The following is a 27904-nucleotide window of genomic DNA, read 5'->3' as shown; positions in this document are numbered from 1 at the left end:
GAACCAGTAAAGTCAACGATGTGTTATATTTGCGCCTACTTTATTGTATTCACCCATTTAACTGATTTGACAGTATCTGAAACCATCTTACTGTAGATATATTTAGTGACGTTTATTACTTGCAGACTGATATAACTCATGAATTATTAAAAGCTTCAGCATATGGAACCCACTCTTTCCTCATCCATATTCTTTGAATATGGCTTCAGTTGAGCCATTTAACTGGCTTCTGTCCATCCCACTGATGGAAGCTGCAGCCAGACGGGGGTTCTTATAAATGATGGGCTTCCTTTCCAAGCAAGAGGTGGATGAAATGTCAGCTTTTTCCTCCACTACCTGGAAAGCAATCAGGGGCAACCCTTCCTCCTCTTCTTGACAGTAGTTTGGCTTTATGGAGGAAGGGTGGGCACTGGGCCAAATATGAATTTCAGTGCTCTATAAAGAAAAAAATTAAGTAGCTCAAACTCAGTAACTGGAATTTTCAGAGAGGCATTCAGATGGGTTTAACCTGTGAGCCTTCAGAAAGCTAACTATAGCTCAGAAATTCCTGAATTGCAAGTTTTAATCGCTTCTTTCCTGGTGATGATCCGAGTAGGTTGAGGTTACTTACCGAATCTGTCTTCACAGCAGTTTGCTCTTCTGGGGGACTTGGTTTAGGGAATAATAGCTTCAGAAGAATAGTGTAGCCTTTAGCGACTGATGACCAATTACTAACCAAGGCCATTGAAAAGCATATTTTGGAATCAGCCTGAGTTCAAGACCATTTATTAGCTTGACATTGTGCATTCTTATCTCTTTGAAACTTGTTCTCCTTATCTGTAAAATGGGATATTACTTATTTCACAGGATTATTATGAGATATTAATGAAATAATGTATGTGGAAGCATTTTGTAAGTGGGGTTAATGTAAGGCTGCTCGTGTAATGATTTACTGTGTGGAAGCATACGTTCTAGAATTGGATGGGACTCTGGAGGGGAAAATTGAAATTTACAGAGAACTTTTTTTTTTTTTTACCCAGATAGGCTCTATTGTGTATTTTCTGTCATTTAATCCTTACAACCCCAAAGTAGCATTCTGTCAGCTCCATTCTTACAGGTGAAGAAAGTGAGTCTTATTTATTTGTAAGGTCTACCTCCCCATCATCCCATTTTATAAATGAGGAAATGGAGGTCTGAAGAAGTGTGGTGACTTGTCTGAAGCAGAGATTCTCAGTCCATCATGCCATCTATCATAATACACTGCCTTGTTTTCACAAAATTGCTTTTATCTAGCACACGAACTTGGCCCTCAAATTAAACAGGAAACACAATAGCACCTATTTAGATTATTAGTGTAAATATAGAAAGACTTCTGTCACTGGCTTCATGGTGGATTAAATATGCTACATGACCTTCCCAACTGAACAATGAAAATACTGAATGAAGTATGATAAAGCCTGTTGCTAAGCTGGTGTGTGTATATATATATATATATGGTGACCCTAAACAGAGTGAAACTAGGTGTCTTGGGAGGTGAGTGGGGGCCAGAGCCAGCTTTTGCTGCAGATATTTTGCAGAGTTTGATGACCTGGAGCTCCCTGCCTGGTAACTGTCTGAAGTAGGGGAGCAGGGTTGTGAGTCTGTGGCCTGTACAAGTTGGAGAATTTATCAAGAGCTTCTTGGATGAAGCTGGGAAACTAAAAGAGCCTCTTCAGTGAAAGGGTAAGAAGAGTCATTCTGTATTGATCCTGGTGTTGAGCACTGCATTCATAAGCCACCTTCACGTGGTTTGTGGTTCAAGTTCATACTACTGGTGTGGTCTGAATAAATCTTAAGAGGAGAATTTCATTGAAGGTGGCCCAGAGTTGATAGGGACCAGCAGAAGTAGACACGGGCCCTCTCTGGAGGAGCTCATCTTCAATCCAGGTCTCAAATAATTCTTGCAAAAAAAGTGTCTATGGAAAATAAGCAGCTCACAGTAAAAAAACACAGTACCATAAAGGAATAAAGTGATATCATAAGTGAGAACCAGCAGAAACACAGCTGCAAGGACTTCAGATGATTAGATTAGATTATTAGATTCAAAGAAATTGTTCAGAATGCAGCCCAAAGAGACAAAGAGACAGAAAATATGAAAGAGTAGTGAAGTGATGTGGAAAACAGACAGACAAGGTCCAACATATGTCTAATCAGAGTTCCAGGAGTGGGGGAGAGAGAATGGAAAGAGGCCCTTTTGAAAGAATAACGGCTGAGAATTTTCCAGAGTTGTTGAATGATACCAGACCTCAGATCCAGGAAGACCAACAAACCACAAGCAGGATAGTCATAATGAAACTGCAGTCACCAAAGAAAAAGGAGATCTTAAACGCACCTAGAGATAAAAAGACAGAGACTAACGGCAAAAAGATTTGGCTTGCTGCTGTGACCCTGAGTTAGTCTCTGTGGCTCAGTTTCTTTGTTAGAGAGTCACAGTACTGGTTACTCCGGTCCACCCGGATGTGGTTAGACTCATTCCGGTGCCACCATATAGGGAACTTATTTATGAGCACATTCCTGTGAATAAATTGTAGAACTTCTCAGTTGATAATATACTGTCTTAATTGTGTTTACAGCACTAAGGAGGTTTCTAGCCTTTGATTTTCTTAATCATTCATGTGTCTGTTTAATGTAAAGTCAGATTTAGCCATCAGTATTCTCAGTTATTTCTTATGGGTGGGATGAATCACAGTGCAGCAAGTAGACTCCAGGCTTGTCCCCGAATGTTTTCTCTCTCAATGTAAGAGAGCCTGCTGGAAGACATCCTTAGGTCTCTGTAGTTCCGCGGCTTCCCGAGTCAGTGCACGCGCAGTGGAGTGCTGTACTGCAGCATGGAGGTGGAGAGGTTTGATGGTTAAGGCAACACGGGCCACGTCACTGACCGCCCCTCTCAGATCTCCCAGCACCCATTAACATAAATATCATCTCACCATTTTGGACAGGGGACACCACCCTTGTGCACGTTAGTAATATGATGCTAATGCTTAACCCTCTCATTGCTCTCTCTGCTTCAAAGGCCTTGCCCTATATCCATTGATAGGGAGGCTCTTTGAACCTAGAGGAGAAATGAAAGGGTTAACTCCTTTTGGTTTTGCCCTTTGACCACTTCAGGATGAGAGGCATGATGAAATACTTTTCAAAGTCTTCAGTGGAAACACATCATGCATAATTGGAGCAAAAAAGAATAAATCAAAGCTTCCCCCCGCTTCCCCCCTTTAGTCTGGTAATTCACAATTGAAACCACATTGAGGTAAGGGTTGATAACTTCAAAACAACCAGGAAAGCTGCCCTTTCTATCAAGGTAGGGATAGGTAAGGCTCCTCATAGCCAGGGGCTCGAAAGCTTCTGTGTAACAAGCCTGTCCTCTCCTCTTTTGCTTTCTTCTCTGACTTCTCACTTTTCTGCTCTGGCGGAATACCTTCATTTAAATCAAATATGGGTTGACTCAAATATCTGCTTAATTCTCTTCTTGTCACATAGTGACATTTTAAAAATCTCTGCTATGGTGAGTAATAGGGATTAAATTTTGGATCATCCTACTTTGAGCTTGATTCCTCCTGTCTGGAGTTGAGTTGGTTTAGGTTGAAAGAGTCCTTTCGTTGGTATTAAAATGTGGTCTTCCTTGCTCTTGATTTTATAATCCTCTAGTAGTTCCAGCAAGACTGTTTCAGAATGGTTAGCCGTTTGCTTACCAGCTTCCTCTGCTTTCTGTATGGTAGGTAACCTTGGCTAGAATGGTTTTGATTAGGCCCATATAGGACTCCCATGACCTTTCAACTAAGGAAGCAAAACAGGATTGCAGGAAGGGCCCAGACAACTTCCTGTGTGTGAGATTGCCAAAGACACACCTAGTTAGTTGAGTTTGAATCCCTGTCTTGCAGGAGATCCCTTTGAACTGGTGGTTGACTTTAAGCCTGGTCTCCCAAGGCTTCTCTTCAGGGGATCCTGACACCTGAACCCACATCTCCATCTTGCTGGTTTGTCTGTTCACTACCAGTTTGTTAAGTAAGCAGGGCTGTCCAGAGTGAGCGGTGTGACAGGAAAGAACGTCTCGAAAGCGGGCATGGCGTTGTGATGGTGGTTGTGCCGTTTGTGGTCTCGATTTATCAGCTTCCATGCTGAATATTTGTTGAAGGAGTGAGGAGTGAATGGGGGAAGGGTGGGCGTGAGATGAAGGCGGTATTTGGGCTCAGTGCTGGTGCTCTGCCAGAATGACACACACGTCTCTTGCTGTCTCCTCCTGCCTTGGAGTGAACAGTCTCACTGAGCATACCTGAAAAGTCGTCAAGAGCCAGGGTTCCGAGGTGTGGCTGCGGTGGCTGGGCTTTGCCTTTTCCTCTGGTCTCTATTGCCGTGTGCCTGGTTTCATGCCCCATTTTGCCATGATGGAGATTTAATAAGGCATCAGAGTTAATTGCCAGCATTGTTCACCTTTTCCCTGGCAGAAGTCAGAGTCTTGAGTAAATTATGGAGTTTTAAATTTGCTTGATTTCCTGCAGAAAGTGGGGTCAGGAGGTCTCAGACTGTAGACGCTCTCTTTGGTCAGCCAGCAGGGGGTCAGTTCTTAAAGGTATTTCAGAGGTGACTAAATGCTGTTTTTGAAATGTCCTTCTCCGGCATGTGTTTTTCTCTGGGGGTTGGTTTGTTGACCTTACCCCAGCGGAGTGGAGTGTCTCTGTGAAGCCATGTACCGCAATTAAAGCTGCCTTTCTCCATGCTGTCACTGGGCTCCAAAGGCAAGTGGGATTGTGTTTGTGGAGGGAGTCGCACCCGGTACAGAAGCCCAGCTGCAGATCAGCGTTTCCTATTTCTGACCTTTTAAGATAGAACATGAAGGTAGCCGTGTTAATTTATCAGTAAAACAATACTCAGGAAAAGAAAGGTTCAAAAGAAATCAACAGAAAGCCAATCATGAGACTGAAAAAGAAACTTCTGTCACATGGGCTTTTCATGATGTGGCTTTAATCTGCCTGACTCCGAGGTCCCTTGTCTGTCTCTGCTCTCCTTCCTTCCCCCTCCCAGCCCTGGCCCTGGTGGAATCTGTCCCAGTCTCGGTCTCGGAAGTTTGCCCTTTGGCTTCTGTGGCCAGCAGTCTCCTGCTCTGTCCCCTCCTCACCTCCTCCAGGGAGGTGGAGGCGACAGTGTGGATCTTCATGTGCCCTGGGACTTTAGGACCTTGGTTTAGTACTTGTTATTTACATTATGATTTGTCTTTTTACCTAGCTGTCTTCCCTACCAGAGGATGAACTTTTTGAGGGGAAGGAATTTGTTCATCTTTAACACTATTCTAGGCTTATAGTGTGTGCTCAGGAAATGCTGACTGAGTGAATGAGCACCAGAAACCTTATCGGTGGGAATGATTGCTGAGCTGCTGATACCATTGTTTTAGCAGACGAGAGTATGGATTGGAGTGGGCTAGACGTTTTTTGTGTTTGTTTTCAGCTACCATTCATGGAGTTCTGTGCTGAGCCCTCTGCTCAGCGCTCATGTGCGTAATGTTATCAGTCGCCATTGCCTCAGGAGGCAGGTACTGTCACTGTCTCCACTTTACAGGTGGAGAAACTAACACTCACAGGAGAGGCTTTACACACCATAGTAAATGACAGCATCCAGATTCAAACTCTCTATTAAACATCCTAATCCTACACTTCTTCAGAGTACTTAGCACACTCAGATTGTTGGTAAGTATCTTAAAATGAATGAACTAGGTCAGAAATCATTGCAGAGCTCCCGATGTTGCTCACTTGAATGTACATTAACTGTTCACACCCGTACACAGAGAGGACAGGAGGAACACCGCCCAGGTCATTTGGGCTCATCTTAATCATCTTAAACAAATTTTTGTTCAGTTGCACCAAGCCCTGTGCTAGGTGCTGAGTGTTAAATAACAGTTATGGCTCCTGTTTTCATAGAGCTTTTAAGATAGTTAAAATACAATGAATAGGAAGGAAAGAGAAAACTGTGAAAGTAAAAACAGTATATTTGGAAAGGAAGAAGTAGAGGTAGAGAATCCAGGTAAACCTGGACCCCAAAGCATGGTAAGGTAAAGGGAGAGAAGAAGAGGGGTTTCATTCAAAGTCCTGGTGCTGAAGAATACCTCATGATCACTTAGCCTGCTCCACCCTGCTTTTGAGACCCCCAGAAAGTAAATCCCAGAGAAATTGCTATTCCCACAAAATTATCTGTTGGCTACCTTTATCAAATGTTTGTACGTGTCAGATACTTGATGTTTAGTACCCATTTACTTTCATTAACAACCTCTAGATTGTTAAGGAATAATAATTAAGATGATAATAATTAAGTAATTATTGTGTTAAGTAATACTACCTAGAAAAGTAGTCTTACTATCATGATCTTATAGATTCAGAGACTGAGGTGCAAGAGAGGTTAAGTAATTTGCCCAGCTGGTAAGTGAAAGAACCTGGGTTCAGATTAAGGACATGTGGTACTAAAACTGACCCCAAACGTGCTGACTCACTTTTTGAAGTCATTTGCATCAACCTTGGTGGCATATACTACAGTAAAGTGTCAGCTTGTAACAGTAAGTACATGCTCAGCAGCTTCTATGTTGCGTCTGTGTTCATCTCAACGCCTGTATTTTATGGGAAAATGTTGGCAAGATTTCAGAGCTTGTTATGCTCCTTTACGTGCCCGTCTCCCCAGTAGAAGCTTTTTCTGCTTCTCCAGTTTTCAAGCCCTACTTGGTATGCAAGTGAGTGGTGTGGAAAAATTGAGCACTGAGACGAGTTACTGTCCATTTCCCACCCACCCGTTCCTTTGTCTCCTCCCCCATCCCATAACCGTCTGCTTCCCGAAGGGAGCTGGCATAAGGGATGAGACCAGATCTGTTGCCTTGCCAGAGACTCTGTTCCTTCTCCCTGGCAGCACTGTGAAACCAGAGCTGTGATGCCTTTTGGGGTGGGGGGCGGTGCCTCAGTTTAAATTCCAAGGGATTCATTTTCTCAAACCAAGCTTTGCATCTCTCAGGGAATTTTCCTCTTCTTTTCATGTCATAGAGGCATGCAAGTGTGCTGGCATTCTCCACTTCTCCCAAAGAACAGACTTCATTTTGTTGGAGGTTTAATAGTTTTTCCTTCTGTGTTAGAGGTGTATTTACCTTTTTAAATTTATGTGCTCCCTTTGTGTCGGTGTTATATATTTGGTGTGTTTTTATTCCACGTACCCTGTGAAATTGTAGTGTTTGGGTGGACTCTTACTTACTGGCCCAGGTTTGATGATCAAGGATAAAGAAAACCTTCAGCATTTTTGTCTCAGAGGAGAACTAGAAGTAATAAACTCTGGAGCTTCCCACAGTTCTAGCTTCCAGAGTCTATAAATGGTGATGCTAACCCCGAACTCAGAGTCGGAGGGTGTGGGGAAGGGCCGCGCACCACCACATCCTGCTGTTCTGGAGTCAGAAGGCCCAGGCGCTTTCCCACTTCTGTCACTTACAGGTTGTGTAACCTTGAACGTCGTTCACTATTCCTTCCTTCCTTTTTGGACTGGTAAAGCAAATAATTAGACATAATTCACTATTTCTAACCTTACAGTTTCATCATCCGTAAAATGAGAATAATAGCTGTCTATCTGGGGGTTGTTGTGAAGCTCAAATGAGGTAATGTACGTAAAGCACCGTGCCCAACAGGAAGTACTCAGTAAATCTTGACTATTTTGACATCACACATTAAATTATTTTACACACTTCTTTAAAAAATCTTTTTTTTTTTTTTCCTTTTCCGTTTAAAATGGTGCTTTTCAAGCATACGAGTATTGTTTCAGGAAGGGTAGATGGGATGATGATGGCAGAGAGACCATGAACCTTGGGGAGTCATTGTGACTTAAGCACAGGGCTACTTCCTGACCTCAGTTTCCATGCAAGTCAGGAAGCTGTGAAGAATAAGATAGGAGTAGAAAATGAAAAGGTGTTCCTACAAAGGTAATTAGTTGCAGGGCACAAACACTAAAATCCAGGGACCTTCCATAGACTACAGCTTAATGCCAAAGTGTGATGTCATGGAAACAGAAAGGCTGCGTTAAGAAGGTAGCCTGCCTATTGTGTCTCTTGGTTGTGAAATCTAATTATGGCCTGTTGTGGACATTTTGGCTTTAATATCCTGATGACATTAGGACTCCAGGAATCCCGTTCGGTCTCCTTGAGTTCCCATCCATGTGTATTCCATGTGTTTGTGTACATTTCCTGTCCCACACTGTTACATCTGGCACACAGCTGTTGTCATACACGTGGTGATTGGTGTCCGTCAGTGATAGGATGAGGTTAATGGGGGGACCTTGGGAATTTAGAGGATGAGTGACTCTAGGGAGTGTAAGCAGCCGAAATGACAGATAGGACGCTTCATATTCAGCCTCCTCTTGGCAAGGATGAAGTTAGGTCCTGGGCTTTTCACATAGTAACGTGTGAATGTGAATGTAATTAATGCCACGGAATTGTACACTTAAAGATGGTTAAAGTGGCAAATTTCATGTTATAATTTACCAGTTTTTAAAATTTAAGAACGTAATATACCAAAACCTATTGTATGCTTTAAATGAGTGCATTGTATAGTATATGAATTATATCAAAGCAGATTAAAAATACAGGAATGCTTTAACAGTCTTTCCCTATTATGAGTACAAAAATATTTTTGTTTACATTGCTGCGTTAAAAGTGACTTCATATTTTTTAAGAACTTTTATTCAGATATAATTGACATACAATAAACTGCATATATTTAAAGTGTACAATTTGATATTTTTTTCTTATTAGTAGTGTATATATGGCAATCCCAGTCTCCCAGTTCATCCCACCCCAAGCCCCATGCCTTCATATTTTAATGGTAGCAAAGAAATTGAACTTTATTCATTACTTTTTAAACTTTATTTTGAAAAAAATTTAGGCTTACAGAGAAGTTGTGAGAATTGTACAGTGAACTCACATGCTCATCACCTAGGTTCATACGTTTCATTTACTCTATTTCTAATGTTCAGAAGTGATGTGCTGTGATACAGTTTTTATCTCATTGGTTTTTTAGTTGTTATTGTTTTGTCTTTTTATCTTTTTTTTTTTCTTTTTAAAGTTAAATGTACTGATTACTTATTTGGTCCTTTCAGTCTGAAAATTTGCATCTCATGTCTTCTGTTCTGAGAACTTAATTTCTGTGATAGTTTTGTTTCTTTCATATTCTGAGTTTTCTTTTTCAGGAGCCTCCTATTAGATGGATGTTGGACCTCCTAGATTTTCTCATCTTTTCTGTCCTGTTTTTCATCTCTTTTTGTTCACTAGATTGGAATATGTCATCATCTTTATTTTTCAATACTGCCTTAAAAAAAATTAAGCTATCATATTTTTAATGTTCAAGAGTTCTTTCCTATCTTTAATAATTCTTTTAAAATAAAAATAATTTATTCTTATTTCATAGATGAAAAAATCTCTCTCAGGATATGATTTGTTGTTGATGTTTTAATTTCCTTCTGCTTCTGTTGCTCCATTTCCTTTGAGTTCCTGTTTCTCTCTGTTCATTTGGTTTCTGTTGTTCATGCTGAAGATATTCTTGAAATGTCTGATTCTAGCATCTGTTTGTGATTAAGAGGGAAGCACTAAAAACCTGATCAGAAGTTTTTTAAGAGAAGCTTGTTGCCCAAGGGCTTCACTGTAAGGTGATGGAGCTTCACTATAGAGTGATGGAGCTTCACTGTAAGGTGATGGGGCTTCAGTGTAAGATCATGGAGTGGCAAGGAAACCACATGGCTGCTGATGTTTTAGGAACTGGAGGAGAAAAAAGGCTGTAGAGCTCATCATTCAAAATATAGGCTTTAACTGCATTTTCCTCTCATCTGTGCCTGTGTTTCTGTGTCTAGAGCTTCAGTTTCCTCAAAGAATAAACCTCCCTTCTCTAGCTCAGGTGGGGAAGAAGAGCAGTTTTCTGGCTGAGTTGGCAGGTGATGGGAAGGCTTATGTCCTCCTAGGTCTGTCACTGCTCCTTACGCATATTTTAACCACTCCTCCTATTTTCAGCCCCCCTCCTCTCACCTCACAAGGTCCCACCAAGCGTAGTCCCTGCCTTTGTGGGACTACAGTTGGGACTTGCTTACCTCCTTGCCCCCCAACTCCCCATTTGTGGGTACTTGGGTTTCAACTCCCACTCTCCTGCTCTGCCCCCACTTCTCCAGCCCCTTTCAGTCTTTCAGAAGCATGTTCACGCTGCTCATCAGCTGCTGCCTCTGCTCCCATTTCATTCCCCGGGTGGATTTATGTTTTGTGTCTATGAACTGCCACTTTATTGGGATTGGGAATGGAGATAAATGCATGTATTTAATCTGCCATGTTTGACTAGAAATCTCAGCTGCAAAAATTCTCTGCTCCTTGTTCAAGGGTATCAGAGCCAAACGTAATTAAAGAGCGTCAACACAGATTTTGAGGAGGGAAGGCTTTCAGCACTTGCTTGGCTCTTAGATTGGTCATGGTACAAGCCGTCAAATCTCTCATGTTCAAGTTCATTGGTGACGTTGGGAAAGAGATCAGCCCCATTGTTACTAGATCATTCTCTGACCTGCATTAACCTGTTCTCTTGCAGAAGTGGGGCAGTGTGAGCAACCCACTCTTCCTCCCGCTGATCCCCCCGCAGTCTCAAGGTTTCACGGCCATTGTCCTCACCTATGACCGAGTGGAGAGCCTCTTCCGGGTCATCACTGAAGTGTCCAAGGTGCCCAGTCTATCCAAGCTGCTGGTCGTCTGGAATAATCAGAATAAAAATCCTCCAGAAGGTAAGAAAAGTGGGGAGGTGATGCGTTCAGGAAAGGCCTGGTTTGGGCATTAGCATGCCTCTCAGCTGGGTCGATTGTTGGACGGCCAAATGATTTGCATCCTTCAGTAATGTCATTTCTGAGACAGCATGACCCCAGTCATCTCATTCTTGTTCTAGGGTGGCCCGTTTAACTCTAAGCCCGTGGCATGCTCTGTAGCCACAAGTGCTTGAGGGCTTAGGAATCAATGGGATCAAAGGCCATCAGCCTTGGGAAAACAGATCTCAGCTGCCCTCGGCCATCTCAGCTGATTTGTTTACATGAAAACTCAGTTTAAAAGGCATTAGTTTTCTCCTTCCTTATCTCGACTCTAATACTGTGCTCTTCTTCAAAAAGGACAGCCTTACCTCCGATGGGGAAAGTCAGCAAAGCGCGCCCTCCCAGGCTTGAATCAGTTCCTTAAAGTGAGCTCACCCCTGGCTGGCAGTTCCCGCTGGCTCATCCCTAGGCACTGTTCCTTGCCGCAGCACCCCCCCCCCCCCCCCCCCGTCATCTGCTGGCTGGCAGCGGGGGCTGAGGGCTGTTTGATTCATTGGATTTGTTTTTAATTCAGGACGCAGAGAGTGTGTTTCACCTGCATTTTGTTCCTCATTCAGTCCCTCTCTTACTGATCCTAATCCCAGGGACTTCAAAGCTCCTGCCCTTTATAGCCTATTAAAGCCAGGAAGTTTCTGATGGATTAGAGCAAGGAATGAGTTTGAAGTTTGTAATGTGCACCACTATCACCGATAAGGTCTAGTTTATTGCCTGACAGTAGTATCTGCACTTTTTATGGCTGTTTCCGTTTAATTGGTTATGCTGAAGTCAGGATAGGCGACCCTGGCAACTCCTGGTGGTAGATCCATAGTCTAGGCTGGGAGGACGAACTTCTGTCTGTGATCAAATGAAGGTTTGAATGTCCTCCTGAGAGATTTAAAACACTTTACTTGGTGGGACTTTTGTTCTCTGAGAGAATCAGTACTTTCTTTTTAGATTCAGGGAGCCACAGTTTAGTAAACAAAGTAGCTGTTTTAAATGAAGGCCCATGTTATGCCCTGAAGCACACTGCCTTTTATTATTATTATTAATTATTATTATTATTAACTATCCTTTATGCCAAGTTTTTTTCCTCCCAGCATTCATTTCTGGATTTTTGTTTTATTTGTTTGACTCTCAGTAAAGGAGAAAGAAAGGGGTAGAAGTAAAAGGAAGGTGTTGGCACCAGGCGCCATCTAAGAGGGAGGGAGGACGAGACTGACAGGAAAGAGGAGGAGGAGATAAAACAGGACAGTGCAGGGAGGGCGGTCAGAGACCGGGGTCCACTGGAGTGAGGTGCATTAGAGGTACTGTGGCGGATTCGCCTCTTCATTTATAAAGGAGGGGTCGTGTCTTCAGAACGAAGGCTGAGTGTCCCTCGTTGGAGCCGGAATAGCCGTGTGTCATGCTGCACGCGGAGGCCACCAGCTTTCAGAGAGAGCCCCTCACCCCCAGCTCGCCCTTCTGCCCAGATAAGCAGTGCTGGTGCTCAGTGCAGAAGAGGCTTCTCCTTAGATCCTGGATTAGCTCCTTGGGGCTTAAGGTGAATTATTTATTGTGAGTTTGAGTCACTTCTTTGGGGGCAGGTATCATTACAAACTATGAGAAAGGAGAAGTCTTTTTCTTCCTTCTCGATCTAAGCCCTGCATTGGCATAAGTAGAAAGAAGCAAGAGCACAAACCTAGGTTTTGGAGCTGGGTGTTGTGTTTTAATTTTTGGTACACCCTACTAAAGTGTAGTGGTTAATTTTATGACCAAGAGTTTAGTTTATTTTTGAAATATTTTGGCTCTCGAGGGGAAAGCCCTCAACTGATGAGGCCCTAATTTTGACACATTTAGGGACTGGACCAGCTTTTTTCTAACTGTGGTTTTTAGGTCAGGGCTCTGGCTCTGGTGATGTGGGTGTTTGGGAAGAACATGAACCCTATTTAATTTTCTGTGGGGTGTTTGTTCAGTTGGTAAATGGAGCTGTCAGCTCTGTCCATCGTGCCAGCAAAGGCATCTGATTTTTCATGTGCAGCATTAGTAACATATATATTTTTAAAAAAGCAAGTCCAAGGCTTTGAAATATTAGAGGCAAAAGTGATGTTTTTCACTGTCTCTACATTTACTAAAATAAACATTGTGGTTAACATGTCTGCTGCTGGGAGGATTAGTACAGGCAGAGATCCCCCCACCTTTTTTTTTTTTTTTTTTTCTTCTCCAACCCAACCAAATACTTTTTCTTCTTTTTGGTTACATTTTAAGTCTAAATTGCTGGGTTTGAAGTTTAAGTAAATACTTAGACTAGGCAATAGAAATTTCCAGTGAGCTTTCTTCACGTGGGTGTTGAGCTCTGTCAGAAGAAAAGGCAAGCCACTGCCTTTCTCCTCCCCAGCTCTTGTTTCCAGGCTTGATGGATATAGAGGTTGTTAGGCTTGGCACCTAGCCTCAGTCTGAAGGAAGCTGTTACATTGTACATTTCAGATAGGTTTAACTCAGCCTTCTGTTTTAACTGATTTCAGTTTTAAATTTGAATTGATCTCAGGGAACCCCCACCCCCACCCCAGCTTCAGATTGCGGCTTTCATAGTTCTTAGCAGACAGGATGGGATTGACTGAGCGTTTCAGGACGGTCCTCTCCGAAGAAGCAAGCAAGAAGTAGAAGCGGCACCTCCCTTCCTTCGAGCTGAATTCTGGGACCCTGGGGAGTGAGGGTCGTGGGGACCAGCTGTACACCAGGTAGCTTGAGCACTCCTGGAGGGGGCTCAGGTTTAGCACGGAGATAACCTGATTGCTTATTTTGTGGATCTGTGGTTGTGTTTGTGACAGTGATCGCCAGTGTGTGCTTGGGGTCATTGTCAGGCAACCTGAACCTTTTGCAGTACCTTTGCCAAATTGGAGAGTTCTTGCTCACATCGCTCTTGGCATCCAACTTGGAGGAAACTGTTAATCAATACACATTTTTTAAAAATCCTTAACACAAGGAGTTCTTTTTCTCCTTCAGGCTGGACTAAAGCTCAAAACTGTAAAGTTATCAGGTCAGCTGGCTCAGCTGTTTGTTTTTCATAAATTCGGCAATGTTTTTGAGAAATCTTATTTTTCAGACTACTTTGTGTGAATGGAAGGTGACATTTCTGTTTGGCAGCTACAGATTCACAGGATGAGACGCAGGCTATAATTCACGTGGTTCCACTTAGAATTTAGAGGAGTAAGGAGAAAGAGCCCATCTGGGCCAAGCAGTGAAGTAAAAGCCTGAAGGTTCCTAGCTAGGACACTGTTTCCGTCTGCATCCTAAGGAGCCACCTCACGTTCTTCTGTCTACACCTCTTCCAGTTGTCAGACGAGAAGTGAAGTTTAGAGACTTGGTAAGAATCCACTGGTGAAGATGAGAATGATATGGTGTTATTATAACCATGTATTGTGTACCTTTTATATCCAAGGAATAGGAACTGTGCTAAGTGCTTTACACATATTATCTCTAGTCCTTATGACAGACCTGCAGGGAAGCTGTGATCATCCCCATTTTACAAAAGTGAAACTCAGATTAGTTGAGTAATTTGTCTTGTTCACAGAGCTGCAAAATGGCAGGGCCGGAAATGGACACAAGTCTCTCAGGATCCAAAGCTCGTGCCCTGTGCACTAGGTCCTGCTGTATCTATTCAGAGTGCATTTAGCAGCTGGAAAATCATCGTGCTTTGCCAGTTCTCTGATTTGAGATTATGCAGATGAACCAGGTCCTTATCAGAGGCCGTGGGAGAGGCAGAAAAGGAAGTCTATTCTGAAAATACTAGTGGAAAGAAAAAAAAAACCCTCTATTCTTTCTTATGTATATTTTCTTTCCCACCTTGTGCTCCTGCCCTGTTTTTTTTGGTTTGTGTGTGTATGTGTGTGTGTGTGTTTTAATCTTGATTCTGCCACAAACCAAGCTATATGATCTTTTTTTTAAAAAATAAATTTATTTATTTATTTATTTATTTTTATTGGCTGTGTTGGGTCTTTTTTGCTGTGCACAGGCTTTCTTTTTTTAGTTGTGGTAAGTGGGGGCTACTTTTCGTTGTGGTGAGTGGGCTCCTCACTGCCATGGCTTCTCTTGTTGTGGAGCACGGGCTCTAGTCGTGTGGGCTTCAGTAGTTGCAGCACATGGCCTCAGTAGTTGTGGCACATGGGCCCAGTTGCTCCGCGCCATGTGGGATCTTCCTGGAGCAGGGATCAAACCTGTGTTCCCTGCATGGGCAGACAGATTCTTAATGACTGCACCACTTAGGAAGCCCCGCCCTGTTTTTTTTTAAACAAAATCAAAATCCCATGTTCAAAACTATCTGCTTTAGGGCAGGGAGTAATTATAATGCTTATTCTTTGATTGCTGCCCTCCTAATCCCTGTATTCCACAGAAGGGATGCTAAAGCCCAAGAGAAAGGTAGTTCCCTTTCTTAGAGGCCTATTTTATTTGAAACTGTGAAAACAAGAAACTGGGAATTCTACTTGGAGTCCTGTCTTGTGGTAATGATGGTTCATAGACAGCTGGACCATTGAGATGGAGACTCCTTTGCCAAAGCTGTCTTTGGCTATCGAGGCCCAACTCAGAACAGGAAAAGGTAATCACATTTCCAAAAAAGCTATGATTCATTCTACATTCCATCTGCACCCCGTACCATCCTCTTTGGCCTTTGTCACTCTCTAAAACTCTCTTATTTTCTTTTTTAAAAAAAAACTTAATTTATTTATTTAGGCTGTGTTGGGTTTTCGTTGCTGCGTGAGGGCTTTCTCTAGTTGCGGCGAGTGGGGATGTGTGGGCTTCTCATTACGGTAGCTTCTCTTGTTGTGGAGCCTGGGCTCTGGGTGCTTGGTCTTCAGTAGTTGCAGCACACAGGCTCAGTAGTTGCGGCGCACAGGCTTAGTTGCCCTGAGGCATGTGGGATCTTCCTGGACCAGGGATTGAACCTGTGTCTCCTGCATTGGCAGGCAGATTCTCAGCCACTGCGCCACCAGGGAAGTCCCTCTAAAACTTTCTCATCAGAGACTTTCTAGAGGCAGGTTAATTCTTTATGGACATTGTCTCAAGTAATTCTTGGATATATGTAGGCAGAGAATGTGGAAAGCTGTCTGTTGAACATGCTGTGCACACTCCCCAATCGCAGGTCCCGATCTCATCCAGGGTGGAGGGATGTCTACACTTAACGCAAGCAGCTAGCCTGTTTTCTGTCGTGCAGAAAGAAGGGCTATTTGTTGCCTTGTGAAGTCAGCATGGCAAAAGTTCCATGTTCTTTTGTTCCACTGGGGTGTTAGGTTTTCTCAGTTCTGGAGGGTTAATGGCAGGGAGTCTATTAATCTCAAAGTAGACATTGAAGATACAAGCTGAGGACATGCCACTGGCTTGCCAGAGTGATGTACCTGGTTAATGGGTACCACGTTGCCACCACTAGCTAAGTTTCAAAAGAATCTTTTGGTCTGTAAATAGACACAAACTTTCAAGGGAAAGCACAGCTGACACTTAGTGGATGTCTGCCACGTGCCTGGCATCATGCTGCCGAACGCACTCCTGTTCATCCTCACATCTCACGTGTGAAGATGGTGTTCCTATTCCATCTTCATAGTCAAAGAAACAGGTACAAAGAGATGGACTTGTTCAGGATCACATGGCTGGTAAGGGATACGCCTGAGATTTGAAGCTCTTTCCAGAGACTGTTCTTTCTGTGAAATGTTACTGTCCATACAGTCCTAGGACCGCAGAGGCATCCTGTTTAGTCTCCAAAGTGAGTACATTTCAAGTAAAAGGTACATTGTGTTGCTGAAGACATTCCATTCCATCAGAAAATTCTTACCTATTTTGAGTTTAAGTCAATATCCCTGTAGCTTTCACCCAGCCATTGGTCATAGTTCTAAATTCAGAGGCCATAGAGAACGGTTCCCCTTTCATCTGACAATCCTTCTGATAGCCCCAGTGTGTTAGTCAAGGTCCAGGTGGGAGGCAGAAACCACACAATAGCTTGGGCAGGAAAAGTTGACTATAAAGAATTACCAACTAGGAATAGGAGATTGGTGACTCACGGTTAAAAAGAGCTCTACGGATTACAGGAAATAAACTTGGGAGAGCCCCTTCCCCAGCTAGGTGTGAGATTCACATCTGGTTGGAGAGAGTGTGGCTGTAGCCCACTGCATGGTGAAGCTTCTCTGGTGCCACAGGCCAAGACTGGCATATAAGAAACCAGCAGCCCCTTGGATACCCATGGAATTCAACAGGAAGCTGTCCAAGGGTGTTATTGGGCTAGCTGGGGTACTGTGGAGGGCTTCAGTTCACTGAGTTGCTGTTGAAGGTATCCATAGAACTTGCTGGAAAGCTGCCTGCAGAGGAGCTGTTGGACTCCCTGGGAAGCATGTTGGGGTGTCTACAGAACCTGCTGGGAAGCTGCCCTTGGGGGTGCCACTTACACTTGCTGGAGAGAAGTGCCACTGCCTGTCTGCTGGCCAAGTACTGAAGGAGCAAGTAAAAGAGGCGCACCAGAACTGGGACGAAAAGCCGCTCTCTTCCCAGCGTCCCTCCAGCGCCCTCTACAGACAGGGCTTCACATTGTGCCCACTGGCAAAGGGGAGATGGTGACAGGTTCGGCTGCCAGTATCACCAACAGGGCAATGAAGGGTGAATTTGAAGCTGAGACACAATACATTGACCACTGGCACATTTGGTTTCTTTAAGAACTCTGTAGAAATCCTGGATTCAAGTACCTGCACTATCCTCATAACTCCTCATAAACTTATTTCCTAGTTTGCTGGTACTTCTATTGTGATACCCAGATCTCAACACAAGGTCTAGCATAGAGGTCCTCAAAGTGCAGCCTGGGGATCTCCGAACATCCATGAGGTCCTTTCACAGGTTCTGTGAGGTTAAAATTCTTTTCATAATAATGCGAAGTCACCCCCTTTCCCACTCTTGTATTTTTCACGTGTGTACAGTGGAGTTTTCCAGGGGCTGCACAGCATGGGCTGACGTCACTCTGCTGGCCGATGACGTGTGTGCTTGTGTGTTCTTAGGTTTTAAAGTTTCCTGGGCTTTATTTATTTTTTTTGGCACACAGGCTTAGTTGCTCTGCGGCCTGTGGGATCTTCCTGGAGCAGGGATCAAACCCGTGTCCCCTGCATTGGCAGGTGGATTCTCAACCACTGCGCCACCTAGGAAGCCCAGTTTCCTGGGTTTTAATTCAGGATACAATAAATTCTGTGTGTGTGTCCCACATAATTGAAACCTGTTTGCGGTTCTCAACAGTTTTTAAGAGCACAAAAAAATCCTGACACCAAAAAGTTTGAGAACCACTGGTCTAATAGGCAGAACTATAACTTCCTTCACTTTAGATATTTCAACTTATTCATGTTTTATAAGGATTTGGAGACTTAGGACAGGGACAAGAATGAGGATGATTGTTTTGTTCCAGATCTAGAGAAACATGGGATTTTCAAGCTGCAATAAATGGTACAGGTTGTATCTGGTCTTTGATGCTAAACAGATTTAGATTCAGATACTAGCTATATCATTAATTAGCTCTGTAACCCCAGCCAATTTACTTAACATCTCTGAGCCTTGTAAATCCTACTTTGTAAATAATATCTGCCTCATACGGTTGTCAGGAGGATTGAGTAACATTGCACTTGTAAAGTATCCAGCATATACTGGTTGCTTAATAAAGGTCCCCTTTTCTCTCTCCAGTTATTCTTACCCTGAGGAAAAGGGACTTGCCTAGGAGCCCCATGGGTAACACAGACTTCAGGTCTCCATTCTCTCAGTCCTATGCCCATCCATTTATTCCCAAGATATTTATTGTGTAATTCTTGGCCAGAAATAAAACTATAATTAACTATAGGTTTAGTATTGATTAAAAGGCATTGACCCATAGGATCATTTCCTTGGTCTCCAGTTCAGTCCTTTCCCAAACATGCTTCTTTTGGAGTTGACCACCTTTTTAGGCCCTGAGCTTTCTTTTTAGACGCTAGGCTTATTTAGAACTGTGAATATCTTCCTCAATTACAGGGCCTTTCACTTGCACAGGCCTCTTCCAAGACCCTTGGAGCACCCCAACAATGTGTTACAGGGATATATTGTAACTTATACATAGGTAAGAGATTTTACCTGCAGTCGGTTGACAGGCTTTTTTCCTCCTGATTTTTCCTCTGTCACACTTCTCCTTCACTATGGTGACTTTGGAGTGGCCACAGGCATTTGGGCGCTTCAAGACTCATAAAAACTGGACCTTCCCGCAATTACATGTTGGGTTTTTGGAAGCAGTATGATACCTTTTCTATTCTTATTTGACAAATATTGCGTGAAGGACAAACTACCCTCTGTAAAGAACCCTGAGGTCTATGGACATGGGCCCTGTACCAAAGAAGTATTAATTTCATGCTGTGCTAAATGCAACTTTAAGGAACCTGAGGTTGAATTGCTTCAATCATTTCAAAGTAGAATGGGAAAAATGTAAGGCAAGTCATGAGTTTGTGTTTCTTCAGTATACCAGAAAATCCCACGTAATTAGACCTAGAAATTTGATATTCACTCTGTAAATTGGTCATGATGAGAATCCAAGCCCAGTGAGGCAGGAGAGCAGGGCTGTCAAGGGGATAAGGTGCTGAGTTAGGGAGCAGAACTCGTTCAGGGCCACAGTTTCGTGAGGGGTGGGTTTGGCAGCCCTGGGAGCTGCTGGTGGTGGCGTGGTGGAGGTTGGCGCGTCCATCTTCAGCACGTGTTATTTTCCAGCAGAGCTGCAGGCAGGTGTTGAGCTGGGTGTACCCATCTGGGAGGATTGTGCAGAGGTGGTAGAGTTCTCATGTTCAGACCATGGGCCTGAGAATGAGGCAGTCCAGCGCCTATTCCTCTTCTTGTCACCATGACCTTCGTTAAGTCATTCTACTTCTCTGTCTCTTAATTGTGAGTTTGTGGATTACCAGTTTGTGGATTCTGGTTAAGACAACATTGAGAATCAGTAGTGTTGTAAGGATGTAGAGCAGATAGAAATATTTACAGTGTAAGATATTATAAAAATGCATTTGTAAGAATTTCCCCTCACACAGCTCTGCATGTGGATTTCACAAGAGTCATGGATGTGAGTTGATTCTTCCATCTTATTTGTGATACAGTGCTTTCACCAGTTAATCTCCTCACAAAAGTTAGAAAAGTAATAAATACCTTGTTTTTTCTTTTTCCAGATTCTCTGTGGCCCAAAATCCGGGTTCCATTAAAAGTTGTGAGAACTGCTGAAAACAAGTTGAGTAACCGTTTCTTCCCTTACAATGAAATCGAGACAGAGGCGGTTCTGGCTATTGACGACGATATCATTATGCTGACCTCTGATGAGCTGCAGTTCGGTTATGAGGTGAGGAGATTTCAGACAGTGAATTTCAGACAGAAATTTACGTATTTCACATTTATTGCCCATGGTTGCTTGTCCTTCCTAATAAAGAGTGTTATATTTCATTCTCGAAAGTCGTAGTTTCTAAATTCTAGTAGGATCCAAAAGGTCCTGCTCCATGCGCGGGAGTGTGGGTTATGAAGCTGTTCTCTGGAACCTTGGGGAACCCTATTCCAGAATGACAACTGCGCCATCCACCAGTTTTGGGAACTCCCAAGGAGAGTCCCAGGGCACATTTTTGAAAGAGTGTCTATGACATTTAACAAGCACTTAATTGATGTCTCCTTGAATAGCACTTCCCTGACTCAAGCAGCTGGGCACGGCAACAATAAAAACGTCCATAAGCGAGGAAGCCGGCGACACTGACAGACAGAAAGCAGACCCTGTTGATGGCTTTCTTTCTGAGTTTTAAGTGGAAAGGCTGGCTGCCTGTCTTTGGGGAGAAACATTCTCTATCACCGTTCATTCAGTAAGGCTGATGGATTAGGCTGGGTTCAAGGGTTAAGTATGGAGACCAGTAAAGGTCTCCCCAGGGGAAAGTGCCAGAGCCAAGGCCTGGTGAAAAGCAATAGGAATTGATGAGTCCTGTCAGGGAGGATGTACGCGAGATGCATGATGGCGACAGGCAGAGGCCTCCGGCTGCAGGGGCGTAACGGTGGTATCAGACCCAAGCAAAACAGAGTGTACAAATCAATTAGCTACAGCTGGCACAGGGGAAAGTGGGGAAATTTATCCCCTGTAGTCATCCTGCCTTGGGGAGAGAGGTAACCATCTTCTTTAGTTGACTCAGGATTTGTTAAATTTGAGGTTCTAAGAAATTATGAAATTTAATTTAGTGAAGCCATATTTGGTACATATGTTTATTATAAAAGTTTATTTTCTAAGCCTTAAAAGTGGATTTTAAAGGGAAGAAATAGGAATCCCCCCCCGCCACTGCCACCACCAAAAATTAAAAGCTCAAGTTTTCCCAGGTTTTTAATATATAATTAAAATATATTTATATATCCATTGAGTGTAAAAGAAATTGTGAAATAGGCTGATGTGTGATACCCTGAGCCATATCATTACTGGCCAGTGAAAGGCATGTGAGTAGCTAGTAAAACATGTACTCCTGTCTCTGGATTTATTTCCATTCATAGAGATGTCTTTCATATCATCACACCTAGGGTGCTGGGTGATTTTAAGTATACTGTCATTTCCATTTTTTAAAAAAGCAAATTACCTACTTATTTCTCTAGCCAACTCATGGCAAAAAACCAGTTTTTTCTGCCAGTGTTTTCTCTCTCCATTGCATATAATGGCTTCAGACTATACCCATGTGTTTTTTTGTGTGATAAAAGGAAGGTAGAAAAAGGGAACATTCCAAATGATGCAGCCAGGATGGACAAAGTGCTGTCTCTTTGATATTTTCAGTGGGTCTAAGTGAAGTGTAATGAAAGAAAGGTAGACTGGATGAATTCCTTTCAACCTTGGGTTTGTCTCAAGCAACAGAAAATGTGTTAATAAGAGGAAGTGCAAAACCTAGAGGGACTGAGCTTGACTCTTCACCTCTTTCCTCTAATGGCCTGTGTCTACTGCAGATTACCTCCAGAGAAGTAATTGTGTGTCAGCGGACTAGGGGCAGGGAGACCCCTCACCTCTAGTAACTGGGGTCTTCTCCAGATGCTGTAAAAGGAACAGCTTTCCTAACTACTGTCTATATATGTTCCTGTCAATTTACTGAGTGTTTACATACATTAGTGATCTTCTCCCAAACCTGCAAGGCAGTTATTGTTTTCCTCCTTCTTTACTGAGACTAAAGCAAGGTCAGATAACTTGCCTACAGTCACACAGCTAAGTAAGTAGAAGAGTTAGGATGTAAATCCAAGTTTGTGTGATACAATACTGTCTTCCCTGAGGATTTTACCCTGTCAGAGACTACTGGTCCTCAGAAGTAGTCCTCAGCATCATCAGCATATCCCTGTCCATCACTGAATTACCTTGATGCTAAGGACAACAAATACATTCCTCAGGCATCCCTACCACCTGTGCTTTAGGGTCACATTGTGACGTTATTTCTTGCATAGGGATTAATTTTATGAACAAAGCTAGGATAGTCCTGGGCCCAAGTTTCTACTCTGTCACCATGTTCAGCTTATTTAATCTCTCTGGGTCGTAGTTTATTCTTATATAAAATGACACGGACAGTGTCTGCTCCACTGGGTTGTCGTGTACATTTGATAAGATTGTGCAGTGCCGCCGCCTGGACAGCGCTCGGTAAGTGGGCGCTGTGTGTGAGCTCTGCTCTTCAGGAGACGCCTCGTTAGCTGCTGCTGCTGCCATGACTGCTGCTGTCATTCTCGTGATTCCACGGATTCGCAAGGAAGGGTGGTGGTCATCATTCAGCAGGGACAGCTCTTTTCTGGAGAGGGTGCCCAGTTTTGTGGCCAGTCAGAGGCAGAAGAATATGGTGCTCTTCAATCCCAGTTTTTAATGCCAAAGCCTAGGACTGTTTTCATGCAGGCTTGACAGATTAAGAGAATAAACAAATCAGTTAACAAAAATTTATGTCCTAGGGGAGTTACGGTGGAGCCCAGAACTACTTTGTCACAGTTCGCACAGTGTGTTAGGGTTCCATCTATCTTGTTGACTGCTAGTCATGCTTCAGCACTTAGATCAAAAGAAGCTTTCAGAAAGTCTCCAGACTAGAGCAGTCTACCTCTTTGTAAACAAATAATTGTGAAGTGTGTTGTTTAGTGTCTGCTTTTCTTCTAGAATGTAAGCCCCATAGGGACAGAACCGCGGCTGTCTTGTTCATTGCTGCATCCTCTGTGCCTAACTCAGTTCAATCCATTTAGCAGTTACTCAGTCGTATTTGATGAATGAAGAAATCTTCATCACCGGCAGGCATGTGAAAGACTGCAGACCGACTATTCTGGCCTGCATGCCTTTCCACTTCACTGTGACTCATAATCTGGATACAGCCATTTTAGAAAGCAGTTTGGAGTTTAAAATGTTAAACATATATCTAACCATGTGACCCCACCATTCTTCCCACAGAGATTTACTTAGAGAAGTCAGAGCATGTGTATACACAAATACTTGTATGCTGATACAAGTGTTAGTATTTGTACTTGTAGCTTTTATTTGTAAAGGCCAAAAACTGGAAGGGAAAGTCTCTCAAAAGTTGAATGAATAATTGTGATGTGTCGATACAGTAGACTGCTGCTCAGTACTAGGTGCGCTGTTGATACATGCAGCAACATGGGTGTATTTAAAAATGATTATGCTGAGTGGATGAAGCAAGATGAAAAAGAGAACATATTTTATGATTCCAGTTATAAAAAATACAAACTAATCTTTAGTGATGGAAAGGTCAGTGGCTGCCTGAGGAAGGGGTAGAGAAGGTCACTGGAAAAATTTAATAAAATGTGTGCCACATAGGTTAAGTGAAAACTACAAAAAAGGGGGAAGGGTAGACTGTGCTGGTTATAAAAACTACGAAACATTGCTGAGAGAAATTGAACAACTTCATAAATGGGAAGATGTAGCATAAGTCTGAATCCAAAGACTCACTATTATTGAGGTATAAGTTCTCCCCAAACTGATTTATAGATTCAAAACAAACCCAGTCAGAATCCCAGAAGGCTTTTTTAAAAATTGAAATTGACAAGCTAGTTCTAAAATTGAAATGGAAACACGATGGACCTGAAAAAGCCAAAGCAATTTTAAGAAAGAAGGAGAAATTTGCAGGACTACCTATTTTAAGACTTATATAAAGCTGCGGTAATCAAGACACTATGGTATTGGTGTAAACTTAGACATGTAGATCAATGAAATAGAATGACGAGTCCAGAAATAGACCACACGTGTCCTCAGTTTTCAGCAAAAGACCCAAGTCAGTTCAATAGAGGGAGGACAGGCTTTCCGCTGAACGGTGCTGTAGCAATTTGATATCCATATGTCAGTTCAGAATAGATCCTAGCCCTAAATGTAGGAACTAAAATTATAAAGCTTCTTAAAGAAAGCATTGGGAAAAGTTCTAGTGTACTTGAGCTAAGCAATGATTTTTTGTTTTTTTAAGTAGGAGACAAATAGCATGATTTAGAAAGGAAACCAAGTTGGACTTCAACAAAATTAACAGCACTTAAAAAGACACTTCTAAGAAAATAAAAAGGCAAGTCATAGACTGGGAAAAATATTTTCAAAATATGTAAAGAACTCTCTTACCTCTATAATAAGAAAACAGGTCAGTTTAAAACGGGCAAAAGATTTGAGGAGTTACTTCATGAAAGAAGATATAGAGATATAAACTAACATATGAAAAAACCCTCCACCTCGTAGTCATTAGGGCAGTTCTAAAGTAAACGCAGGAGTTACCACTATATATGCAGTAGAATGAGTAAGTAAAATTTAAAATACTGATAGTGCCACGTGTTGGTTAGACTGTAGAGCAACTTAAAACTCTCATACATTATTGGTAAAAGTGCTAAATGCTACAACCAGTTTGGAAAAATGTTTGGCAGGTTCTCATAACGTTAAAAAAAAGTTATACTTTTCATATGACTCAGCTTCCAAAAGAAATAAAAACATACGTCTACACGAAGATTTGTACTCAGTGTTCCATAGCCTTATTCGTAAGATCCAAAGACTAGATATATCAGCTTGCAAATGGAGAAACATTATAGAATATCTGTGCTGTGGAATACTGTTCAGCAATAAAAAGAAATGAACTACTGATATATATGCAACAACATGGATAAATCTCAGAATTGTTATACTAAGGGAATGAAGCCATAAGCAAAAGACCACTTACTGATGTGTTCTGTGTGTGAAATTCTAGAGTAGGAAAAAACTATATTGCCAGGAGTAGGGGATGGAATAGACAACAAAAGGGCAAGAAGGAACTTTTCAGATGACGGATATATTCTGTGCTATGATTGTGATTCTGCAAGCCGCAGAAGCAAGAGTGTAGCAGCCATGCACTTTCCTCCTCCACCACCCCTAGGACGGGAGGAACAGAGGGAAGAGGTTGGGGTTATTAGAACCTAGAAGCATGGAAGAGACACCCCACCCCACCCCCTCACCCCCCGTGGCTGAGCCTTAGACCTGTGAGGTGGGGCCACTGGCTGGCTATTGCTAGTAGTTCCGAGGGGTCGAGGTGAGGCTGGTTCTGCCAGAAGAGGCTGGAACCACCTGGCAGCCTCTGCAGAACCACCTGCCCCTGCTGGGGTGCAATGCCACACTGTCAGGAAAAGCAGGCAAAACAGAAAGTAATTCCTTTCTCCAGTTTTCCAGTCTGTCTCTAGCGTGCCCTCTTGATAGACCATAATACGGAGCCACCTAGCGAAGGTGAGACATTTGCAGTCTCAGCCCCAGTGTCACAAGGCAGAATTTAGAAGCGGGGCTTGGGGCTGCAAGTCAGTAGCTGTATAACCAGCGCAGTCTACCCCTTTGGCTACTCCCAAGCATCCAGACACACCCTTCTACGCGTATTTGAACTTCCATACAACAACGGTAACAACCTTATTCTTCCACTAAGAAGATGCAACTACCCTTTAAACCTATAAAGGCCTCTCATTCCCTTCCCTAGAAGGGGAGACACTAAGTCCCAATAGTCATAATATCAATCTCTAGGTAATTATTAATTCCTTTAATTTTGTTGCAATTCTGCTTAATATTCTGTAACTTAATAAATTATAGGCTTCCGGTTCTGGACAAGATTGAGCAAGCACTTTCCATCCTATTCCTGGAAAAAGAAGACAGACTGCCCAGGGTCCTCAGGGGTTAAGGGAGTGACTTCCCTTGGATTTTTTTCCTTCCTTCCTCCTTTCCTGCCTCCCTCCCTCCCTCCCTCCTGTGTACCCCAGCCTCAGTGCTAGAGAAGGCCATGACACTTACAGGCACTTACAGATAAAAACGAACACACGGAAAACAGAGAACAAAAAAAGAAAAGAAAAGAAAAGAAGACCCACTTTCTCTTGTAAGGACTGGGAAGAGGGCAGCCCTACAGATGGAGCCCTTTTGACTGTACCCACTCTATACGAGGCAAACACCATGAGAGAAGCCATATGTACCCCTGCCAACTAGCTGCTGTGACTGTACCCAGCTCTGCTGCCCATCCCCACCCTGCACTAACAGGAGACAGGAGCAGAGGTGGGGCTCCTCCCCTGCCCCCTCTCCACTCTGGAAACCGTGAGGTGGAACCCAGGTGACAGTCCACGTTCTCCATGAATTGAATGTCAGCGAGCAAGCAGCTGCAGATAGTGTACGTGTGTTGGGGGAGGGGGAGGGGGTCCTGTCCACCATCCCCAGCCTGTACCAAACAACAGGTAGCAAAGAGGCAGCACCTCATCCCTTCCCAGCTAGAGAGTGGAGGGAAGGTTATGGGAAGGAGGGATTCTGTGTGTGAAGTCCTGGGCACACTCTCACCCCTCGCCCTTTAAAGCAGCCCATGCGTGAAACTGACTAGGATCAACACAGCAGAAGCTTTGCAAAATAAATTATGGTGTAGGATACTGCCCAGGTTTCAAATTAGCCTCCGGGTAGCACCCAAGTTGGGCAGACCAGAATAGCATGATATAGTCTTTGAAAATTAAATTGATATTCAATCCACAGCCCACAAAAGTGGATCTGGATGTGCATTCTGAACCTAAACTCCCTGCTAAAATAGAAAATGTAAAAGGCAGCAGTGTCTCATAGTAACACTCAGCATGTTCAGGACACAATCCAAAATCACTCGTCATACCAAGAACCAGGGAAATTGCAACTTTAATCAGCAGATGCCAACACCAAAATGACAGATGTTGGAATTATTGACCAGGATGCTAAAGCCGCCATCATAAAAAAAAATCCTCTAATAAGCAATTATGAGCACTGTTGAAACAAGTGGAAAAATAGAAGGTCTCAGCAAGGAAACGGAAGATATAAAGAAGAACCAGATGGAAGTTTCAGTACTGAAAATTGCAGTAACCAAAATTTAAAACTCACTGGATGGACTCAATAGGTGAATGGAGATAACAGGAAAGAATTGGTGAACTCAGGGGTAAATCAATAGGAATTATCCACTCTAAACATGGAGAAAATAGATTGACAAAAAAAAAAAAAAAAAACAGAGCCCCAGGGACCTGTGGAACAATTGCAAAAGATATAACATTCATGTCATCAGAGTCCCAGAAGGAGAAGAGAAAGAATGTGGGGCAGAAAACATATTTAAAGAAATAATGGCTGAAAGCTTCCAAAATTTACCAGAGGTCATTAAACTTACAGACTCAAGAAGCTGAGGAAACCACACACATCTGAAGAATACTGTTATATAAATTATATAAATTATATACATTGTATGTACAGAGTAAATCATAGCAAGAATTCTTATATCAAATTGGAAAAGGAGGGGAGACAGATTGATGTGTATGTGCGTAAGGAATGAGGAAGGTGCGTGGCTGCCGCATTCTTGCTTCTGCAGCTTGCTCATGTTTGTGACTTTCTTACCCTCTTTCCACATCCTTTTATTCTCAGCCAGCACTCTAGTATGTTTATAACAGACCCAGATTTTTTAATGGCTGTAGTACTGTTCAGACTTTCTGTTTCTTCTTGTGTTAGTTTTGGTAAGTTGTGTTTTTCAAGGACTCTGTTCATTTCATCTAAATGTGAAATGCATTGCTCTGAAATCATAATATTGTTATTGTTTAAAGTCTGTAGGATTGGGAATGATGGGCT

The 27904-nt window shown here is 42.8% G+C and overlaps 1 protein-coding gene across 3 annotated transcripts in view; it reads left to right on the top strand.

Moving 5' to 3' along the window:
• The window catches only part of EXT2 (exostosin glycosyltransferase 2), a 134019-nt gene that overhangs the window by 77850 nt on the left and 28265 nt on the right, over window positions 1-27904 (top strand). For all 3 annotated transcript variants that reach the window (XM_057747959.1, XM_057747957.1, XM_057747958.1), the window contains 2 exons: window positions 10587-10776; window positions 20004-20170. In XM_057747959.1, the coding sequence (XP_057603942.1) occupies window positions 10587-10776; window positions 20004-20170 (357 nt within the window). The remainder of the gene's footprint in view (window positions 1-10586; window positions 10777-20003; window positions 20171-27904) is intronic.

This window comes from Hippopotamus amphibius, chromosome 9 (genome assembly GCF_030028045.1).
Source record: "Hippopotamus amphibius kiboko isolate mHipAmp2 chromosome 9, mHipAmp2.hap2, whole genome shotgun sequence".
NCBI classification, from domain to species: Eukaryota; Metazoa; Chordata; class Mammalia; order Artiodactyla; family Hippopotamidae; genus Hippopotamus; species Hippopotamus amphibius.
Note: the sequence above shows the minus strand (reverse complement) of the source record. Positions and strands in the feature narration are given on the sequence as shown.